General features: G+C 48.4%; 1 protein-coding gene across 3 annotated transcripts in view; it reads left to right on the forward strand.

Annotated features, from left to right (window-relative positions):
* The window catches only part of GRIK4 (glutamate ionotropic receptor kainate type subunit 4), a 476,424-nt gene that overhangs the window by 133,278 nt on the left and 320,339 nt on the right, over positions 1–22,807 (forward strand). For all 3 annotated transcript variants that reach the window (XM_003923589.4, XM_074400736.1, XM_074400737.1), the window contains exons 2-3: positions 13,784–13,888; positions 19,574–19,705. In XM_003923589.4, coding sequence (XP_003923638.1) covers positions 19,624–19,705 — 82 coding nt within the window. In that variant the 5' untranslated portion in view covers positions 13,784–13,888; positions 19,574–19,623. The remainder of the gene's footprint in view (positions 1–13,783; positions 13,889–19,573; positions 19,706–22,807) is intronic.

Consider the following 22,807-nt stretch of genomic DNA (forward strand, 5'->3'; position numbering starts at 1 on the left):
ACAAGGGTCATTTTTTTTTTCTAACTTACTCTACGTTCAGGTGTGGAATCTCTGTCTCCCAAGGGGAAATGTGACTTCACTTTGGTGCCAAAGGACAGAAAATTCTATCTGTGCTTCAGAGGAGAAGTTTGGAATGTACTTAATAGCTGGTTTTTGCACCTTCATTTTGAGGTGGAAATAAATTGATCGTGAATCTCTAATAAATTTAAACCTCTTAAACCAGTAGATGCTTAATACTTTTTGATTTGATTAATGCCCATTTTAATTTCATGGGTTCTATTAATTTAAAAAAATATAGGACCTCAATCCATCGTCATCAAATTGCCCTTGGACTTTTCTGACGTATAATATGGGATTTTATGCACAATTCCAAGCTACCGTGTAACTTTTTTTTTTCAAACCATAACAAGGAGGGGGAACTGTTCCATACCTTCTTTACATGTTGTGCATTGTTGTGATCCAGAAATGCCAAACCTTTTTTTTTTGAGATGGAGTCTGGCTCTGTCACCCAGGCTGGAGTGCAGTGGCACGATCTCGGCTCACTGTAACCTCCATCTCCTTGGTTCAAGCAGTTTCCCTGCCTCAGCCTCTCGAGTAGCTGGGATTACAGGTACATGCCACCACGCCCAGCTAATTTTTTTGTATTTTCAGTAGAGATGGGGTTTCACCATGTTAGCCAGACTGGTCTCGATCTCCTGACCTCAGGCGATCCACCCACCTCGGCCTCCCAAAGTCCTGGGTTACAGGAGTGAGCCACCGCGCCTGGCCCAGAAGTGCCAAACCTTTTTAAAGATGGTGCAACTTGGAGTCCTTGGCTTGACTCTAGAGGCTTTGAAGTTCATGGCATATCAATTTTGCCATAGCTGCAGGAGAACTGTTCTATGTGAAACAGCTCAGAGTTGCAAATATCACATGTGAATGATATGGCAATTTTAAGAAATGTCTGTATTGCATTTGAAGACTGTTTCCTATACATCTGAAATTTGAATCTATGTGTTACAATTTGGTATGTTAAAAAGTTCTGAATTAATAAAAAAATTTTTGTGTTATAATATTATAATCTCAGTTCAAAAGTTAACTGAAAATATAAAACCGAAATGAATTCTATACGGTAAATTGACTCTAAAGGTTAAGAAAACCGTAAAGAAATAAAGAATGGCTACTCTATAGGCAGAGCAGCCCACACGGCTGAGTATATTTATAGTTGTTTCTTGATTATGTTAAGCAAGGGGTGAGTTACTCATGAGTTTTCTGGGAAAGAGGCGGGCAGTTCCCAGAACTGAGGGTTCCTTCTCTTTTTAGACCATATAGGGTAACTTCCTGATGTTGCCAGGGCATTTGTAAACTGTTATAGTGCTGATGGGAGTATCTTTTAATATGCTAATGCATTATAATAGGTGCATAATGAGCAGTGACCAGAGGTCACTTTTGTTGCCATCTTGGTTCGGGTGGGTTTTGACCAGCCTATTTATTGCATCCTGTTTTGTCAGCAAGGTCTTTGTGACCTGTGTCTTGTGCTGACCTCCTATCTCATCCTGTCACTTAGACTGCCTAACCTCCTGGGAATGCAGCCCTGTAGGTCTCAGCCTCATTTTACCCAGCTGCTATTCAAGATGGAGTTGCTCTGGTTTGAACATTTCTGACACTTTGGCTGATTCCAACAGTGTTTGGGTCTCAAGTGTTCTTTCTTCTGAGGAGTCTTCTCTGACCACCCCCGCTTTCCAAACCTGGCTTAGGTGCTCTGTCCCAGCGTTCCCATGGCAACCAGGAAATACATCCTCTGTGATCACACCATCCACTTTGTATTGGGACTTGATGGCTTACCTGTGTGTTTTTCCCAACACACATTGTCTTGCACACAGCTATGTCCCCAGTACAGAGTACTGTGCTGAGTTATAGAAAGTAGTTTTTAAAAATGTTATTAGCCAGGTATGGTGGTGGTGTGTGTGTGGTCCTAGCTACTCAGGAAGCCAAGATGGGAGGATGGCCTGAGCCCAGGAGGTCAAGGCTGCAGTGAGCTGTGATCATGCCACTGCCCTCCAGCCTGGGCAAGATGGAGTGAGACCTCCATCTATAAGGGAAAAAAAAAACAAAACGAAACGGGCCACTGAGCCAGTACTATCACGAAAAGGACATTGACGGAGCAGGCGGGAGACGGGGATATTAGAACCTATTCTGGGACAAACACCTTGTTTAAGTCATTTTCTCTCTCTGGGCCTTTTTTTTCTTTAAATCTGTGAAGTAAGGAATCTATGCTAGGTGATCCCCAAGCTCCCTTCCAGTTCTGAGGTCCTGGAACCAAAGCTTCACTATTCTCATCTCTCTTGACCTTCCAAGCTGTGAGGCCCCACTTTCTCCCACTCCGTGGTGCTCCTGTCCCTTCAGGATGGGCTGGGAAGCAGAGCCTGGCATCCTGCCTCCCGCGGGGCTCCGCCGTGGCCAGCAGTGGCCTTGGGTTCTCCTTGCATCCAGGATGAGAACTCCTTGAAATTCTCTGTTGTCCTCCTCGCCTCATCTTGTTTGCTGTCAGAACACTGCAAATAGGAAGCTTCTCATGCTGGCTCTGCCTCTGAATTATTATAATAATCAATAGGGAGGCATTAAATCAATGTGCTCCTGAGGCTGCACTTGCCCCAGTAGAAACAGGAGATGCCTAGCACCCATGGCCCCCTCCCGGAATATACCCAGCCTCCGCCTGCACTGAGAGTGTTTAACCTTAACACCATTATGGCTCAAATGTTTCCCATATTCGTTCAGCACATTTACTGAGCACCTGCTGTATATGGCAGGCATTGTTCTAGGTGTTTGGGACCCGTAAAGAACAAAGCAAACACGATCCCTGCTCTTCAGGAGCTCACAACTCATTAGCAAGAGTACAGAGGGGAAACTCATATAAATAAGAAATATAATAAGTAAATTACATAATAAACTAAAAGGGGGCCGGGCATGGTGGCTCACACCTGTAATCCCAGCACTTTGGGAGGCTGAGGCGGGTGAATCATGAGGTTAGGAGTTTGAGACCAGTCTGGCTAACACGGTGAAACCACATTTCTACTAAAAATGCAAAAAATTAGCTGGGTGTGGTGGTGCATGCCTGTAATCCCAGTTCTTGGGAGGCTGAGGCAGGAGAATTACTTGAACCCAGGAGGCGGAGGTTGCAGTAAGCCGAGATCGCACCATTGCACTCCAGTCTGGGTGACAGTGCCAGACTCCATCTCAAAAAAAAAAAAAAAAAAAAAAAAGGCTGCAAGGGGATAAGTGCTATGGAAAAAAGAAAAAATGAAACAGGGAAGGGAGGATGAAAGCCCCCTGAGGGTTAGAGATTTGAGTCAAGGCCTGGAAGAGGGTGAGGGAGTGTGTCAGCTCTTTGGAGGAAGGTGTTCTAGGTCCAGGGCAGAGCTCGAGCACAGGCCCCAAGGTGAGAACATGCAGGCCGTACCTGAGACACCATGGGACCCAGAGTTGCCTGTGGAGTCTGTACATCAGGGTATCTGTCAGAGCACAATGCCTGGAGCAGAGTAGCCCACCACCGATACTGGAGGGTAGCATACGGCCTGCTGGACCTGCAGCTGAATGGCCTGCGACTTGTCTGAACAGTGCCACTTATTAAATCTAGTCTGGGCCTGTGGGAGGAGCTGGCAGGACTGAGTCTGACAATGACTGCAACCTGGCTCATCGCTCATTAGCTTTGTGATCCTTGGCAAATTACTTAACCTCTCTGAGTTTTCGGCTCTTCATCTTTGAAGGAGGGCTTTGACCTGTGCCTTATAGGGTTGTTGTGGGATTTGATGAAGTGACCGTGTGGAAGCAGCTAACTTAATGCATGGTGTGCAGCCGGGGTGCCCAATAACATTGGTTCCAGTGGATCCTTTACCCTGGTCTTTGGACAAGGAATTTATTTTCTTTGAGCCTTAGTTTCCTCTCCTAGAAAATAGAGCATAATAGTCCCTGAACTGCCTACTGCTTAGGCTTTAATAATTATGAAGTCTAACAATGCAGATGCTAGTACTTTATATATAGATGACAAGTTTCCAGGGGAGAGGGACTGTGTGTGTGTGTGTGTGTGTGTGTGTGTGTGTGTGTGTCCAGTTCTGTAGGACAGTGTCGTTTTTTTTTTTTTTTAATTTCATAAATGCTTCAAGGGCAACGATACTGTATTTTTTTTTACAAGATCTTATGCCTCGCACACATTAAGTGCTCAGTAAATCCTTGTTGAATGAATGAAAGAACAGTGAGAAAAATGCTCTTTGCTAGATTAAATGTGTGGATCAGAATCAGCAGAGCTGTTTGCTTTCAGGCAGTGGGAATGTGGTACCATTGCGAATTATATTTATTGAGAACTTAACTATGTGCCAGCCACTGTATTAAGTACTTTGCATGCATTTCTCATTTGAAACTGCAAATAGCCCCATGAGGTAGGTACTATTATTATTCCTGTTTTACAGGCAAGGCAGCTGAGGCTCAGGTTAATGTCTTGGTCACAGTTAGTAAGTGAGGGAGCTGGGACTGGAACCCAGCCTTCCAGAAGGAATACCTATGCCAGTTGCTCTAGCTGCTGCCTGGAATATCGCTGCCCTTTTCCACAGCCTGATGTCTCAGGAGGAGGAAGAAGGCTGTTCTTGTAGCCAGGCCAGGAGGAAAGTCCAAGGCTGTGAAGTCACTGCTCAGGTCATCAGTGAACCTTCCAGTGGAAGGGGAGAAGGATGCCCTTCCTTGCCTGCAGTAAGACAGTGAGGACGATCAAAGACAAGGATTGTTTTCTGCCCTGTACTTGAATTTGTCCTTTTCATTTTGATCTTAGAGCACGTTAAGAGCTTGGTGGAGATATGAGAGCTTTCAGCCTTATGCTTCCTTCTTAGGTGCTTAAAACCTGAGGATGCATGTGTGTATGTATCTATGTATATGTACGTGTATCAGTGATGTACATGTGTATGTACATAAGTATGTATGGTATGCCTTTTATATGTGTATATCTGTGTGGATGTGTGATATGTATATGCATATATGGTATGCAGTGTGTATGTGCATGTGTATGTATGGTGTGTGTATGTATGTGTGTCTGTTCTTCGACACCAGTGTGAGGATCTGTTTCTCTGCAAAGCCCTCTCTGACCGTGCCCTGGCAGTGCTGAGAGCTCTCAGCCTGGGCCTTGTTCCTTGACTGTGTGATCGTGGTTCCCAGCCTGTGCTGGGTGACTGATGTCTGTGCCTGTCTCCCCTAACAGTGAGCCCCTGGAAAGAATGTCTCTGTCATACTAGTTTTCCTTTCACATGCAATGGCATGTGGAATGCATATTGAGTATGTAGATGAACAAATGAATGAACAAAGGGGTGGCCTCCATGCCACCACTGCCTCCACTGGCCTTGGTGAGCCCGTCATCTGCTCCTGACCACTCATGTCGAGGGCTTAATGTCAAGGAGGCTGCCTTTCTATGGTGTGAACCACCCGGATGAGACTTTGATTCCAGACGTCCTTGGCATCCATGCTGACACAGTGAACACCAGTGTCCCTGTGCATGATTGGCGTAGGTCATCTCCCCTTGTTCTCAGGTCTGTGGAGGGGCTGGGCTGGGCTGGGCAGCCGGCTGTGGTCTGGAAGCGCCTTTCTTCTGCAGTTCCTGAGAGTTCCCTATCTGGCAACGGTCTTCACGATCCCTTGCCTGCTGGCTTCTCCTCGGGTTGACTGGAAAATGAAAGCATTGGGAAGTTGCTCTTGTCTGTGCTTAATGTGTTCCATGCCTGCTGTGTCCCCCTGCGCTCAAGTTCTGGGCAATTACCCTCCTGCCGGGTTTTGCTGCTGAGCACAGCAGGGGGGCCTTGTTTGTAATTCAGTTGCACCATTAAGGCTGGGTTAGCACCAAAAGGGCGACTGATCCACTCAGTGTCCCCAGCCCCAGATGCCATTCCGTAGCAGGGATGTTGTCGGCTTTGGGGTCCAACTGATTTTCTAGATTAAGGCATTTGAGAGACTTATTCCATTGGCTGTCACAGAGCACTCACAATCATCCACACTAATGGAAAACCTGTACCCAAATACCAATCTCCCCAAATCATGATGATTTGGCTTTGGACAATAATAGCAATAATCACAATAACAGCTGTCAAGCACTGAGGACTTGCTATTTGCAGGCATACGGCTAAGATCGCAGCTAATCTTTGACAGCAAACTTGGGAATATCTAGCATTTTCTTCATTTCATCAATGGGGAGACTGAGATTTTGAGAAGTTAATCACTTGCCCCAAGTCATGTGACTGGTAGGTAGCAGCACCCAGTCTCTGTTTAAAACAAATGCAGAGCTTGTGCTGATAACCACTAGCTTGCACTGCCTCTCTCTGGGAGTTTTGTGAATGGAGGGAGTGGGAGGACATCTCCAACTTGCTATCCTAATTATTTTGTTGCTAGCATTGATATTAAGATGAGACACTGAGTAGCAGGAAGATGAGTAGAATTAAAACATCCTCTACAGGTTCACTTTTATTAATTAATCAGTCATACAGTTACTGAGCTCCAACGAGGTGGAAAACATTGTCCTAAGTGTTTTGAAGAAAACAAAGATAAGTCATTCATCTGTTCAATAAATCTGAGAGACAGGGAGTCAGACATATTCTAGAACACAAGACGGGGGTGAATTTGTGGCATGTTGGAAGAGGAATGCTAGGAACTAACCAACCACAGGAGTCTGATTTAGGAAAAAACTTCCTTAATTCTCACTGCATGTTATCAAACCGTTTTTCACATGTAACATCCTCTGATCGTTGAACAGCCCGTGAAATAGGCAGGGCAGTAGTATGTCTCCTATTTTATGGGAAACAGGCACAGAGAGATTCAAGGATCTGACCACTGTTACTCAGAGAACAAATAGGACGGCAGGGTTTGAACACAGGCCTTCTGACTCCAAGGCCAGACCCTTTACTACAAAGTCACTCCCATGAGAGCCTAACATTTTGGGATGGGCTGGATTCAGACTCGGTAGTGTGTCTGATGTCCCATATCCTATGGAGGCTGGCTCCAGACCTACCAGGGATCTGCTTCCCTTGGAGAACCACGATACGCTCCTACCCAACGTGCAGCTGCTTGGAAAATTTCTTTTCCAGTTTGTGGGAAAATATCTGTGCTCTGATGTTCCAGTGGAATCAGCCCAGTTCCCTTCAGGATCGATGTTCCCCACATTCATACTCCCCCCATATGTTGCCAGGTGTCCATTAACTTCTCCAGGCTGTCGGCACCCCTTGGTCCCACGGATTTTTTGAGAGCACAGCTCTGGTCTTGGACCTCCCTTGTCCGGAAACTTTTTTTTTTTTTTTTTGAGATGGAGTTTTACGCTTGTTGCCCAGGCTGGAGTGCAATGACGTGATCTCTACTCACTGTAACCTCTGCTTCCCGGGTTCAAGCAATTCTCCTGCCTCAGCCTCCCAAGTAGCTGGGACCACAGGTGCATGCCACCATGCCTGGACAATTTTTTTTTGTATTTTCAGTAGAGACAGGGTTTCACCATGTTGACCAGTCTGGTATTGAACTCATGACCTCAGGTGATCTGTCTGCCATGGCCTCCCAAAGTGCTGGGAATATAGGCGTAAGCCACTGCGCCTGGCCAAAACTTTTAATGGCTATTTGTTGCTTAGAGGATAAAGTCCAAACTCCTTAACCATGGCATTTGAGGTCTTCCGGAATCTGATTGCAATCCTTACCCATCTCTGGGCCCCTCAGACACAATGCACTCCTGCCAGATTTGGTTTCTTAGCCATGCTTTGGACAGCCCTTGCTTTCCCCAGCACTTACCTGGAAGGTCTCTCCCCACCCAGCACATGCCTCTGGGCTCAGCATATGGCCCACATCTTCCAAGATTCTTGCTGCAACTACAGGGATCCAGGGATACCTTTCTGCCTACCTTCCACTGCCGCTCCTCATATTTTGACAGAGGCCGCCCTGACTTGTGAAAGTGGCTTTGCTGTGGCCAGCCAGGCATCTTGAGTTCCTGCAGGTTGTTTTACTGTTCACACATGGACACCATACTTCTCCAGGGAGCTTCTTGAGGGAAGGCACCGTATTGGAGGGTCCCAGTGGCCGCCAGTGCCCAGCATGAAGTTGAGTAGGCCCCCAGCACATGGGTATGCTGGCACAGTGCCGTAGAGCTGTAAGATCTGCCCATGTGGCAGCCCCTTGTTGGAGGAGGTACAGCACCCACAGCCTTTCTCCCCCTTCTGGCCGCTGGAGCTGAGTTCTTGGGTGTGTGTCAACCTCACCAAGGCCCCATTCTTGTTGAGGGCAAGGATGACCCACTTGCTTAGCTAGGAAGGTTGAGGATTTCCTCAAGGCTGCCCTGTGACTCTAGAAGGGAGGGGACTGAGCCTTCAGCCTCCGGTCTTCTAACCCAGGGGCCAGAGACTTGCCTGGCTTTGCCTGTGGTTTCTGTGACATTTGCAGGCCACTGGCAGAAGGAAGGTAATGGGTCCTTGACAGGCTTTCTTCTGTGGCCTGTGTCAAATGCAAAAGCCCAGGGCAACCTCTGGATGAGGTGCCCTCTGCACAGCTGACCCCTTAAGAGACTGAATGTAGTGGTTCCCCAGAGTCTATCCTTCCCCAAGGGAGGGGCTGCGATCCAGCCATGAGCCAGAGCCAGGAGTCTTCGAGGTGAGAATTGTGGCTGCAGGTAGACTCAGGTGAACACTAGTTGTGGAGGGGTGATCCTAGTTGGAGGAGTGCAGGTCTTGGGGTGAACTCCCAGGATCAGCTCTGAGTTTCAGCTTCTTTCTGGGCATCCAGAGCATAGGCTGGGGAGGAATGTTCCAGAGAGGCCACCAGAAACCTAGGCAGGACCACCATTTACTGAGCTGGGCATAGGTGTATTAGCCTCTCTCTGCAGAGGAGGGGATCAAGGCTCAGGGGGTTTAAGGAACAGGCCCAGGTCTTGGAGCTAGGTATTGAGAGGGTCAGGATTCTTTATTGTGTTTTTAATTATTAACTAGACTTTTTAGGTGAAAAACAAAACAAAACAAAACAAAACAAACAAACAAACAAACAAAAACAGCCCAGTCTAACCTCTCGTTAAAAAACGCAAATAGAGAACGCTTGAGAATGAGAAGCAAGTCTCTCTTCTACCCTGGCTATAGTCCTGTTATCCCCTCTCTAGGGGCAGCCAGCCACTTCCAGTTTCTCCTCCTTCAGCCCCTGAGGGAGCCTGGTGCCAGGCCTTGCCCTGAGCAGATGGTAGTCAGTGCTAACTGGGCTGATGGAAGGAGAGGGGTGGCATGGGCCCTGCATGTGCCCTTAGGCAATTCCAAGAGACTGTTCTGAGCTCAGCTGACTCTAGTAGAATAGGTCTCTCTCTCTGAACTTTCAGCAGGACACCGCTCATATTGCTGGGGACCTGTCTAGCTCTGCTGCCCTCTGCCCCCTACCACTGGGAGGGTTGAAGTGCACTGGTTCTGGGTTTCTCCAAGAAATGCACAGGTCCAGGGATAGCTGCTTTCTCACCTGCACTGGCTAAGACTGAAAAAAAAAAAAAAAAAGATAGGGCCCACTTTCTGAAAATGGTGGATAAGACAACAAAAAGTGCTGATGTGCACCCAAGTGGCCACAGACAGGACAGACATAGTGGGGTTTCCACTTGGGCATGGTGGAGCCAGGCCAAGGGACAGGAACTCTGTGTCTGTGCCCAGCAGCTCAGCCTCAGGACTTCCTCTTGGTCATGAACAGCAGTTCCAGTGCTTTCCTCTGGCTTTGACCTGAGTACCATCACCTGGGAGTCTAGCATAGCCCTCGCTGCCTTCAGATGGTAGCATTCTGCCTGCATGGCTCCTTGCACAGCTGCCACCCATCCTGCCCTCCTCTCCAGGCTGAGAAGCCCAGCTCTTTTCAGTCCTCCTGAGGGAAGGTTGCAACACACACACCCTCACTCCAATGCACAGACAATCATCTGCAGGACTGCTCATCTCCCAAACACCAAGAGGTGCCTAGCAGAGGAGAGAGGGTTATATTTATCTGGAGGTGATTAACATGCTGTCCTTAAACGCTGTTCTCCCCAAGCTGGTCTCTCCTGCTCACTTGATTCCTCTGTGGGTACCCCTTCTGCAAGGTCTCTCTTCTCTAAGTGTGCTGCAGATGGCACACTCCAGCACATGGTCTCTGCCAGGAGCTCATGTCCCCCAGGGCCTAGCCTGGTGGCCTCAGATAAATGCCAGGGACATTTTTCACCATTTAGAGCCAGTCCTGCCCTTCCCATCCAACTCTGTGGGCCTCATCTTCCAACTCCCATGGCTGGCAATGAGCTCTTCTTCCCCTCCCCTCTGCCCACCTCCCTTTCAGTGTACAGGAGTTGGGAGCTGCTGGCTCCTTGCCTTTTCTGTGAAGGATGCTGAGTCCAGTGCAAGGTTCATGGAGAAAACGGGCCCTCAATGCAGAGTCTTATCCTGGACTGAGGGGTACAGAAGGAGAAGGGACAGGCTTTTGTCTTTACAGATGCCACATCTAATGAGGGAGCTTGGAAATCAACACAGCAGATATGCAGAAAAGGAGCTCTAGCTTTTCGGGTTTGGTAGACTCCCTGCGATTTCTGAAGCTCATTGTGCCATGTCCCATCCTAGGCCTCCGCTCTCCTCACGTATTGTTTTCTCCATCCTGGTTTCCTCCCTACTTCTCTGCATCCTCCCTCCCAGGACCTGGCTAACTCAAGTCAAACATTTCATCCTCAGAGAAGTCTTCCCTCCCTGCCGCACCCTGGACCATCCTGTTCATTTCCTTCACAGTCTGTAATTATGGCATCAAGATACTCAGATACTTGAATATCTGATTACAATGTCTCCTAATGTCCCAGACTGTAAGCTCTATGATGGCAGACACTGTATGTATCCCAGGGCCTGGAAAATTACCTGCCACGCAGTAGTATTCGCTGAATGAAGTATAAATTTATAGTAGCATTAAGTGTGTGTATGTGCTTTGACCTGTCTTGTATATGGAAACACCATAGCTCCTTTGGCCTCCAAAAAAGCATGTTACTCATCTGCAAAGTAAGTCTGCATCCATGATCTCCTTGGATCCTATTAGCAACCCTGCAAGGGAGATGGTGCACATCATTTCCCACCTTACAGCAGAGGAAATGGAAGCCCCAAGAGGTGAAGTTATGGGCCCAAGGTCACACAGCTCTTTACTTCCAATCCACTGATTTTTCTCCTTTGCCAGAAGGACTGACTTCTTCAGGGGAAGTTTCAGGGATTGATCTGGACCTGCACTTTGCAGGTGAGAGGCCTATGGATTAATACCAGCCAGCAGGCATGGGAGGCCGTCTCACTGGGGAGAGATGAGGATGGCGTCAGTGTGTCTCTGTACAAGGGCTGGAAGGAAGCACTGATGCGGGTGGAGATATGAAAGCAAGGCAGTTCCGGTTTACTGACTACATTATACCTCAGGTCTCTTGAAGCAACCTTTCCAGGGAGCCATTGTCTGCAGTTTTACAGTTGTGGAAATGAAGTCCTCAGAGGTTAAGCAGCCAGCTCAAGGACACACAGTGAGAACTGGAATTGGCAGCCAGGGGTGTCTTATCAGGTCTCTAGGGAGGGGCCGTTGTTTAGAGTTGCATTAGGGGCTTTGGTCTGAAATCTGTGAAATGTAGAGAAGAAACAAGACTTGTCATTCCTCTTGTTCCTTAGTGTCTGAGCATTTGGCATGGCTGTCCCTAGTCCTTTGGCCTAGTTGCTACCAGGCACCTGCAGTTGTAATGCTTACGGCGTGTTCTCCCCTCAAGTTGGACCTGGGCTGGGTGGTCAGTGCCGCCACAGCCCTTCAGTTTATCTAAGTGAGTCAGACCAGGTCCAGCTCCCAGCGTGAATGCCCATTACCCCTGTCTAACCTGCTGTGTCCTAACTCACCACAGACTCCTGGGAGCATCTTCTCATGGGAATTCCTAAAGGCTGAGGACAGCTGGGCTGGTCTTTCTGCCAAAGGGCACTCCCAGATGCATTCTTCCGTTTACAGCCCCTTTATTCAGCAAGATGTGCAGGTGATCTGCTCGCATTTAACTTGATTGTTCTCCAACACCATTATGATCATCATAATAATATTCCAGCATTTCCTCAAGTGCCAACTGCATGCTAGGTTCAGGGACACGCAGAGAAGGTGGGTGTAGTGAGTGATGGGTTAGAACTAGTTTCTGGAGCCAACGCCCAGTTCCTCCATTTTGCAGCTGAGTGACCTTGGCAGGTGGCATGACCTCTCCACCTTTGAGTTCCAGGTCTGCATGTGGGGAGGATGGCAGTTAGGATGACAGCATCTGTTTTGCAGAGTTCTCCCGAGGAGCAAATGAGTCTGAAATAGTACTTTGCATATAGTAAATATTCAGTAAAGATTATATTATCGTTGAGTTCAGTTCTTACAACTGCAGAAATCCAGAGCTGCTCAGAACCTTAGAGATCATCTAGTCTAATTCCCTCATTTTACAGAATGAGAAACTGTAGTGAGAGTTGACTCCCAGGGCTAGTGAACATCCTGGTTCCTGATTCCTGGGACAGTCTTGCATCCTGGCATCTCCCTGCTTGTTGTCAGGGAGACAGGATACTTACAAAGTGCTGCCCAACTGCATTAGGCCACAAGGGTTGACTCTCCTCCCTCAAGGAAGCCACAGAGGCTGGAGCAGTCTCCCTCCTCTGTCTTGGCCACCCCCTACCCCTGCACACTCCATCCAGGCTGCTGGCTGCTGCTTGGAGTTTCTCCCATCCAGTGGGGAGTCAGGACAACAGAGACGCTCACATTTATTTTTTTGAGGAGCCTGGAGCATCAGGAAGAGTAATCAAAATCATGTTGCCCACAGCAGGAGAAAACCTGTCATTAATCTGGCTGCCCCTCTGATTCCCTCTACCCTCCCTGCCACCCCACACCAACTGGTGGCTGTCAACCTCCTCTCTGACCCACCTTGAAAAATCACAATTAATGATGTAGTAGCCCTGTGAGGATGAGAGAGACCAGTGGAGGGACTGCTGACAAGTCAGGAGAGGAGAGGCTATTTAGCACAGCCAAGCCGATGGAGTCCAGACAGCGTGTGCACAGCCAGAATACCATGAGCTGTCTGCAGGCAGTGCCTGTCTGTGCTTATGATCTGGCTGCCGCTCATGAATCAACAAACATTTATTAAACTTCTACTCAGTATAGACATAATAGCAGGCGTGGCAGGTGATACATGCCCCAAAGAGATGTTCCCCTCCTTAAAAAAGTGTAAATCGAAATAGCCATTCATCCAGTCATGCCTGCCAGGCACTGTCCAAGGTGCTGAAGGTGGGTAAGTGTGTTAAAGCCCCTGCCTTCATGGGGCTTGTATTCAAAATATAAGCATGGAACTAAGGGTCTAGTCTCTTTCCATTGAGAGAGTTGTTAGAGGATCTTCTACTTTGGGGAAGTGGATCTGGTGTTGCAATTGTAAAAATGTGGAAAGAGTTTCCCCTTCTGGGAGAAGTGGAGACACCTGAATTTTGGTGTTAAGGTAAGGACACATCCTGGGCAGGTAAATGGTTAAGCAGAGGTGAGAACTTGAGAGTCTCAGCTCTGAGTGCGATACTCACAGTGTGTCTTTGAGGCCCTTGGGGGACAGCGTGTGATTAAATGGTGCCCCAGGAGCTGCAGACAGCGAAGGCTGAAGGATCAAAGGAGGAGAGCCTGTGTGGGTAGAGAAATTGCACCTAGATTGTAAATTCCTCATCTTTAGTGACGCCAAATACCACTCACATGTAAACAATTTGCAGCTGACAGAGTGTTTCCACATATATTCTCTGATTGGATTCTTTTATTATTCCAACAGATACTTTCTGAGTGCCTACTATGTGCCGGCCTGTGCTAGGCACTGAGGACACAGGTGGAAAAGCCCGAATTGCTCCCTGCTCTCCTGGCGCTCATCACCCCGGAGGTAGGCACTGCCATTCCCATGTTACTCGTGGAGGAAGAGGCAGGCTCTGAGGGGGGCAGCTGCTCAAGAGCATCCATCATAAGACCCAGAGCCAGATGAAGCCTGGCTTCCATCCAGTCTGGGTCTTCCCTCTGTACTCAGGATCGACAAGGCTCCTGTTGGGTGTCGACAGCAGGATTCTCAAATAGATGGGAAATTTCTGTTTCTGAGCTCTCTGTCTTCCAGAGTACCTAAAATATGGGACTGAGGTCCAGCTTTGTCTAGGTGGGGACTGTCAGAGACCCTGCGCGATTGGAACCTGTACTGACATACCTGCTTTCAACCTAAATTCTGCCAACACTACTGAATTCAATGCTAGTCAGAGCAGGGGCCTGGGATTTGGATCGCATATGATTAGACACATATTTTGATTTGAACCCAGCACTGCTATCTTAGTTGCATGGGCTCAGATAAGCTACTGAGCCTTTCTGAGCCTCAGCTTCCTCATTTGTCAGAGATGCGACACCATCTTATGGGGTGAGTACCTGGTCAAGAAAAGTTAGTATTTATTATTATTATTATTATTATTATTATTATTATTATTGAGACAGAGTCTCGTTCTGCCACCTAGGCTGGAGTGCCGTGGCACAATATCGGCTCACTGCAACCTCAGCCTCCCTGGTTCAAGCAATTCTCCTGTCTTAGCCTCCTGCGTAGCTGGGATTACAGGTGTGCACCACCATGCCCGGCTAATTTTAATATTTTTAGCAGAGATGAGGTTTCACCGTGTTGGCCAGGCTGGCCTCAAACTCCTGACCTCATGTGATCTGCTCTCCTTGGCCTCTCAAAATGTTGTGATTACAGACGTGAGCCACTGCACCTGGCCAGCATTTACTATTGAGTGCTTACTCTTAGCAGCAGTGCACAGCATCTTATCATGCAATCCTCATAGCAATTCCATGAGGGAACTATTATCACTCCCATATTACAAATGAAGAAGTCAGGATTGAGAGATGTTAGCTAACTTGCCCAAGGTGTGTAGCTAGTACATGGAAGTGTAGGACTCAACCCTGTGTTCTTACCTGTGGCAGCCAGCTCAAGCCCCAGGCACAGAATCAGAGGACAGTACACATTTGCTTCCCTCTCCTTCTCAAATGATTGTGATTCCCCTTTGCCTGCATCTGCGGCATTCTGTCTGCTTAGGTTGTTTGTTTTAACTACAGAGAGTATACAAAATATATACACCAAACTGGGAATTTATTTCCAATACCATCTGTTCATTTATTCATTCAGCCAATATTAGTGGAGCACCTACTATGTGCCAGATAGGGTGCCAGGTGCTTGGTGCTGTCCAGACAGCATTGTCATAAGCAGGATGTGCGTCCCAGTGAGGCATGTTCAGGGTTTGGTAGCAGCAGATGGGGAAGGGATCACAGAAGCCTTGAGGGGAGGCAATGAGCTGAACCTGGAAAACAGCCTGCAGGCCATCAGGGGATGGGACTGCATTCCAAGCAGAAGCTCCTGCGGGGGGCGGAGGGCGCAGTGAAAGTACACAGCTTTTGCAGGGGAGTGGGGCTTCAGCTCTGCCGGGGCATCAGATGCCATAGGGTACAGGATAGAGACAGGTGAGCAGGGCCAGATCATAAGAGGGTTTATCTATTAGAGTGAGGGAATTGCCCTTGATCTGTGCGGTGGAGAGCTCCCCAAGACTTTAGTGCAGGAGTGTGTCATTATCAAGTTTGTATTTCGGTAAGAAGTCCCTGGCAGCGATAAGGAGAACCAAGTGGAGAGAGAAAGACCAGAGGATGGGGGCCCAGTGACCATGCTATTGCAGAAATCCAGGTTGTTGCTGAAAATGTCTGTACTTGGACAGCCGGTAGTGATGGAGAGAAAGATGTGGTTTTAGGAGGCGGAGCTGTCAGGATCTGGGGGCTTATTAAATGTGGGGGTGTGGGGACAGAGAAATCTAGGGTAACTCTCAGGCTTCTGGCTTGGGCAACTGGTGGATTGTGGTGCCACCTACTAAGAAGAAGTAGAAGGAGGAGCAGGTGGCAGGTGTGGTGGAGACGACGCCTTCTCTTTAGGACGTGGTGTTTGTGATGTGCTGTGGGATGCTCAGGAGGAGGTGTCATGAGGCAGGTGTGCAGTCATAAGTGTTCAGGAATTGAACTGTTGATGTTGGTGCCACAGCACGCAGGTGGAGGAGACTATACCATGGGCAGGGGAGAAACCCCCCATGGAGGGTAACAGTCATGGAAAGAACATCTTGGTGCTCTAACTCCACGACAGTTTCTTTTTTTGCCCCTTAATTATTAAAATATTTTCAGTTAATGAGGGACGCACTGTCAGGTCCGAAGACTAGACTTATCTGAACACTAAGCTTAAAATAAGATCTCAAATGTCTTGTGTTTTTTGATGAAGAATTGAAAAGCTTCATCTTTCTGCTCTGTAGCAGTTCAGAGAGAAAAGCTGGTAGAGTGAGAGACCTGGCTAGCCTTGCCTGTGCCTCCAGACAGTTGTGTGACCATCAGCTAGGCACGTATCTTTTCTTGGGCACAGCTTCCTCATATGTAATGGAGCTTGTTCTGTGGATTAACTATGATAAAGACTGTGCAAAGAATTTTACAAGCCACTGAGCCTTGCAGATATGCAGCATGGTGGCTCTTTTCATTTTTGTAAGGTTTACGAGGAAATTATTTCTCATCCCTGTGCCAGGGTCACAGAGCTGAGGCCCAAGAACAGCCCAGGACCTGAGCCACCATCATGCTTAAATGTTGTCTCTGGGATTCACCAGTCTTTGGGGCCATGAACAGCTACACTCAGTTCCTCAGGCCTGCACGAACTGAGGGTAGTTCTGTCATCAAATAAAATTCACACAGGCTAATCTGACACCTATTTAGCAGTCTGCATAATAATTATGGTGCAGCATGCCGATCAGGCATAAATGGAAGGCATTTAAGATAGGTGATTGTATTTAGTAGTACTTTTATATAGCCTAACCAGATTATCACAGTTTTTTTCTCTTTGACAGTTCATTCATTTATCCACTCAACAAATATTTATTAAGGCTGTATAATATGCCGGGCACTGTTCTAAGCCCTGGGGATACATCCAAACAAGATTCCTGTCCTTGCCCCACCTCGATTGAGCTTAAATTCTAGTGGGGAGACAGAAAATAAGTGAATACTTGACTTTATCCATAATGAGTAAGAATGTTTAGCTTCTCCTGAGACTGTTTGCTTTCATCTATCCCTGCACCACCACCCCTGATTAAAGAACAAAGATTCTGGGCCGGTTTGCCAACAGCGGAGTTGTCTTTACCCCTATCTTTTACTCTTGATCTTCCTCTGTCTTCCTCTAGCAGGCGATTGCTTGAGGCCTTCCATTCATTGAACAAATATGTGCTATGCGCCTATTATTTAGAAATAGACTCTGGGGATGCAACAGGAACCTGGACACAGTCCTTGCCCTTAAGGAGCGCACACTTATCCCCGGCATAGATGCATAAAGGCAACAGCAATAGAGGGAAAAGTGCTGTTCTCAGAGCCATGCCAGGCTGCTGATAGCTCACAGAGAGAGGCCCCATTCTGGCCAGGGGCGAGCAGAGGAGTGTCCTTTGGGCAGAAGGGATGCCCTGTGCACAGGAAGTGACAAGGCTCTGAGTATGGCTGAAACATTGAGTGTGTTGGGGGAGGTGGGCTGTCTCTGAACAAATTTTTTTTTTGAGTCATAACACACATAAGGAAAAATGCACACACATAAGTTTACAGCTCAGAGACCTTTCATGAAGTGAACACACCTTTGCAACCCACACTCAGCGTGAAAACCACAGAACATCACCAGCACCAGCAGAGTCCCCTCATGTCACCTGCGAGTTGCGACCCTAACCATGAAACTGGACTTCAACAGCACAGAGTGGTTCGGTCTGTTTTTTCACTTGATATAGACAGAATTATTCTGTCTATAGAATATGTAATCTTTTGTACCAGTCTTTTTTTGCTAAATCTTATGTTTATGAGATTCATCCATTCTGTTGCATGTAGTTGCTGATTATTCATTTTCATTTCTGTGTAACATTTCACTGTGTGCATATATAATATATTTCTCCATAGTGCTGCTGGACATTTGGGTAGTTTCCAGTTTGGGGAACTGGAAACTACTAGCGTGCTGCTATGGACATTCTAGTGCATGTCTTTGGTGATCATATACATGCCTTTCGGCTTGATGTAAAGCTCTAGTAGATCAGTTTTCCAAAGTACTTATTTTAGTTTATACTCCTACTAACACTGGATAAGAGTTTCAGTTTTACCACGTCCTTGCTAACACTTGATGTTGTCTTTTTTTTTTCTTTTAATTCTGGTGGGTATAAAGTGGTTATATTATTGTGGTTTAAAAATTTCATTTTCCTGATGCTTAATGAGGCTGAGCACCTTTTCAAATGTTTATAAGCCATTCGGATATCTTCTTTAGTAAGGTGTCTGTTCGAGTCTTTTGTCCAGTTTCCATTCGATTGTCTGTCTAGGGGAGGGAGGAGGAAACATTTTGATACTACTCTCTTAACCAAGGGCACCTGGAATTAGCATATCCAGGTGCTCATCAGCCCCACCCTCACCCCAAAGAAGCCAGCATAGCTGGCCATCAGTAGACTCTGGGTCTCATGCTGCCCTAGGGAGAGGCAGCCCCTGCAAGTTTCTGGATTTGACATCAGAGGCCCGTCCACCTCAGGAAGGAGGAGAGGGATTGGTAGAGGATGGGACTGGGGCTAGTTTTCAGTGGCAGCAGAGCAGATGTGGAAAGCAGCTGATGATCTGGGAGGTGTGTGTCTTCCCTCCATATCTGCTGGGAACAGCCCTCTCCTATATGGGCCAGGAGGACCTGATGTTTTCATAGTGCCTCATTTAGGCCAGAGCATGGTGGCTTCTCCAATGTTACCTTGATTCTTCTTTAGTTCAGCTCCACCAGGAGGGGTTGTTACATTACTTTTACTACATCACTTTTACATGTGAGGACACTGAACTGAGACACAGAGGGGCCCTCATGAAGGCCACACAACTGACAAGTGGAGGAGCTGGCCTTGAACCCAGTGCTCTCTCGCACCTCTCCCCAGTGTGCAGTGCTTGTCCTATGTTTGGGGCAGTAGAGTAACCTCCCATCCCTCCCATCCCTTCCTCTTCTACTCATCCACGGCTCCAGTTCCTTAAGAGCAGATGAGGTTTTTTTCTTTTTTTTTTGGACACAAAGGCTCTCTCTCTCAGCCAGGCTGGAGTGCAATGGTGAATGGTGTGTCCCTGTCTCACTGCAACCTCTGCCTCCTGTGGATAAGTCTCCGGAGTAGCTTGGGTTACAAGTGCCCACCACCACGCCCATCTAATTTTTGTATTTTTAGTAGAGACGGGGTTCTGCCATGTTGGCCAGGCTGGTTTCGAACTCCTGGCCTCACGTAATCCACCTGCCTCAGCCTCTCAAAGTGCTGGGATTAGAGGCGTGAGCCACTGTGCTTAGCTGAGAGCAGAAGAGGTCTTCATTATTAATGAGGCACCATGAATCATCCAGCCAGTCACAGCAACCTGCCCCATGTTGATCACAGAGCTGAAGTTAGATCTCTGGCTCCATGACTTTTCCTGGTAGCTGGGGGTCATTGGGATGGTGGGGCAGCTGCCTATCTGGAGCCTGGGACTCACGTGCCCCCCACCCCCTCTCTCGCAGAGTTATGTCATGCCCAGGCCAGCAGGGGGCTCCATGAGGATTCATAGAAGATGCCCCGCGTCTCGGCGCCTTTGGTGCTGCTTCCTGCTTGGCTCGTGATGGTCACCTGCAGCCCGCACTCCCTGAGGATCGGTAAGTGTGGCCCGGCTCGGGGCATTGCTCCCACCCACTATCCCAGGTGTCCACAGGGGACATGAGAGTGCTGCATATGCCCTGGGGAAGCCGCCCAGCCTGTGTGCTGTGCCCTCCTCGAGTGTGGCTGGGGTGGAGACGCAGGTGGTGGTGGTGGTGGAGGCAGCTGACAGGTGACCACTCCAATCTGGTCAACCTGCCGAGCTTCCCAACCACTAGAATAAAAATGCTGATAACTCCCTGGTGCAGTCAATGTAGGTTCATCCTAGCTGGTTAAGAGGCAGCTGCCGGGGAAGGAGAGTGAGGATGGCTGTGGGGATTCCAAATCTAAGGCTGGAGATAGGAGAAGAGGCCCCTTCTTTCTAGTGATCAGTCCAAGAAAGCTGCCTGGAGAGCATGCTGTGTCTACAACTTGGAAGAAGCCAGGAATCTGCTGGGGTGGCCTGGCTGCTTGGAAGCGCCCTTGACATTGGGTCTGCTTGCCGTGGCCTGGCTCTGAGAGATAGGGCAGGGTCATGTGAGTCTCTCCCTTGCCTTGTTACTGTGGGATGCCCATTCTAGATGTGGGCAGGTGGGCTTTCACCTAAGCCCTCAGCACCCCTTCCCTGGAGGGGTGGGCCTGGGAAGTCAGGTGCCTTCTCCCTGCCAGGACTGAGCAAGGCTTGTCACTTGCAGATTGAGGCACTCCAGATCCTAGATTCTGGGGACACAGCCAGCCACAGGGACAAGGACACAGTTCAGTCCAGCAGGCACAGTGTGGTCATCCGATAGCCCAGCAACAGAGAACCTATGGAGTCAGGACAGATGTGGGGTGTCAGGGATCAGGGGTGTCTGTGTGTATATGGAGGATGGGGGTTAGTGTGGACAGGTGGGTGGCACATAGCAGTGACAAACTTGGACAGGTAGGTTGTTGGTTACAAGACCACCCATCCAACAGCAGGGGTAGAGTTAAGTGAAAGCCCTAGAGGGACCAAATACCAAGCAGGTTACCCCGACGGATAACCACATGGGGCCCCTCTTCCCACACTGGGGGTAGGTTGGGGGTGGGAGCAAAGGCAGGAATCTGGATCTTAAACCTGAGCCTGAAAGGGTTAGAGGCTGACTTAGGGCAAAGATGGCATGATGATGAATCTCTGGGATTTGACTTAAAGCGCCCAAACTCTTCTGGTCGCATTCAGGTCGGTGCACTGGTGGTGGTCAGGAGCCATGGTGTGGGCAGAGGTGGGCGAGCCGCCGAGACTAGGCTAGGCTACGTGTCACAGGCTGGATGCCCAGCCTGCAGGTGTGTGAGCTGTGTGAGCTGCTCTGTTTTACCTTGCGGTCACAGTTTTTCATGCAAATGCAGAGGAGCTGATGGGAATCAGCAACGTGGACAGGTGACTCAGTTCTCCCCGTCACCCTGCCCTCGATGCACTGCTCTGCATGCTTAAAGAAAAAAAAGAGATAAAAAAACAAAATTTTCACTCCCTCTTCTCCGTCCATTTTTACAGAAACTTCCTTACCTAATTTAATTCTGCTTAGCAGCAATGCAAAACGGTTTGTATCCTTAAGATGTTTAATTTATAAGATGCCTACAGTTACTCAGCATTTGCTGCGAGGTTTTCTCCCCCTCTAAATGAGTGAATAAAGTGGCAACCCATCAATTTCCATTCATCACTAATGGGAAACGGAAAGGGATTGAGCCAGAATCGGCAGCACCTCATGGCCTCGCCTCTCTCAACACTGTGCTTTGGGAGGGAAGCAGAAAGCCGAGCTGACAGATCCCTTTCTTGGCTGCCACAGCAGAGGGCTTCGAAGGAACCCCTCATGCTCCCAAACCCACACTCTGAACAATGCTTGTCCAGTTCCGTCAAGACTGCTGGCCCTCAGTTTTGGTTCATGTTAGGCTACTTCCAGCGACTTTCCAGCCAGGAGCCCTGCTGGCTGGCAAGGTCAAACTAGACCTAATCTCCTGCAGAGGCCAGGAAGCAGAGTTAAGCCAACAGAAAGAGAAGAAAAGAATAACCTAAACAGTGCCAGGACCCATTCTTCCTGTCTCCTTGGTTAGCCTGGGTGCCAGGAGCTTTTTAAAAGTCTCCCAGTCCTTATGGACGGAAAGGTGCTAATTACATGGACTCCAGAGGGTGTGTGGAGTTGGGCAGGGAGAGGAAGAGAAGTGGGTCAAGAAAACACAAGTAGCTGTGCTGAGCAGCAGGCGGCCTTGCACGCAGACGAGCTGGCTGGCGTTAACCGTGCTGAGGTCTCTGAGGTCCTTGAGAGGCTTATGGGAAGGGAAGGGAAAGGGCTGCTGCTCCTCTCACCATTTCGGGGGCCACTTTTTCTTGCAGTTGGGTTTTCTTTGGGTTTTCCCCAACCCCAGCCTTAGAATGGGTGGCTCTCAGAATGGTGCTGCCTGAAGAGACCAGGGATCTCAGAGATATATTGCCTGTGTGCTCCATCCTCAGCCCCACTTGTCTGCTGGTGACAATATGCATGTTTGGACAGACGCAGCCGAACCCATTACCCTGCCTTGTGACGGCTGTTTTTCATTCAAGTGAGGCACAGGGCAGGAGACACAGCCAAATTGTCTATTACAGTGTTTGGTGTTTACCCCTCGAATGAGGTTTTGGGTAAAAGAAAGGGATTTTATTTATGGCTGTGAGGCTGGCTGCATAAATTCCCCAAACTCTCACACATATGTCAACCCCTTCCGTCATCTATCTCCTGAAAATGTTTTTTGATTTTGCTTCTGTCCCTCTGGGTTCTCTGAGTGATGACTGTGGAGCTATAAGTTAATAAATGCCCTGAGAAGACCCCACCCCATCTCTGCACCTCCTTCTCCCACCATTACTTAAAGAGACCAGAGCTCATCATCATTCTTAGATCCAGAAGGGACTATAGGATTCATTATCTAACCTGGTCATCTTGCAAATGAGGAAATGGGGCCGCATTGGGCAGTGGTTTGGCCAAGGTCACCTGGCAAGTAGGGGTCTGATTGGTGGCAGCTGGCACTGGTGCTGGTATCCTTGACTCCTCTTCCAGTGCTCTCTTCTCTGTGTACCCATAGGCTCCCTTAGCTACTGGGAGGCAGAATCACCTTCAACAGTATGAGAAGGTTATGTT

This window comes from Saimiri boliviensis, chromosome 6, assembly GCF_048565385.1.
Source record: "Saimiri boliviensis isolate mSaiBol1 chromosome 6, mSaiBol1.pri, whole genome shotgun sequence".
Lineage (NCBI taxonomy): Eukaryota > Metazoa > Chordata > Mammalia > Primates > Cebidae > Saimiri > Saimiri boliviensis.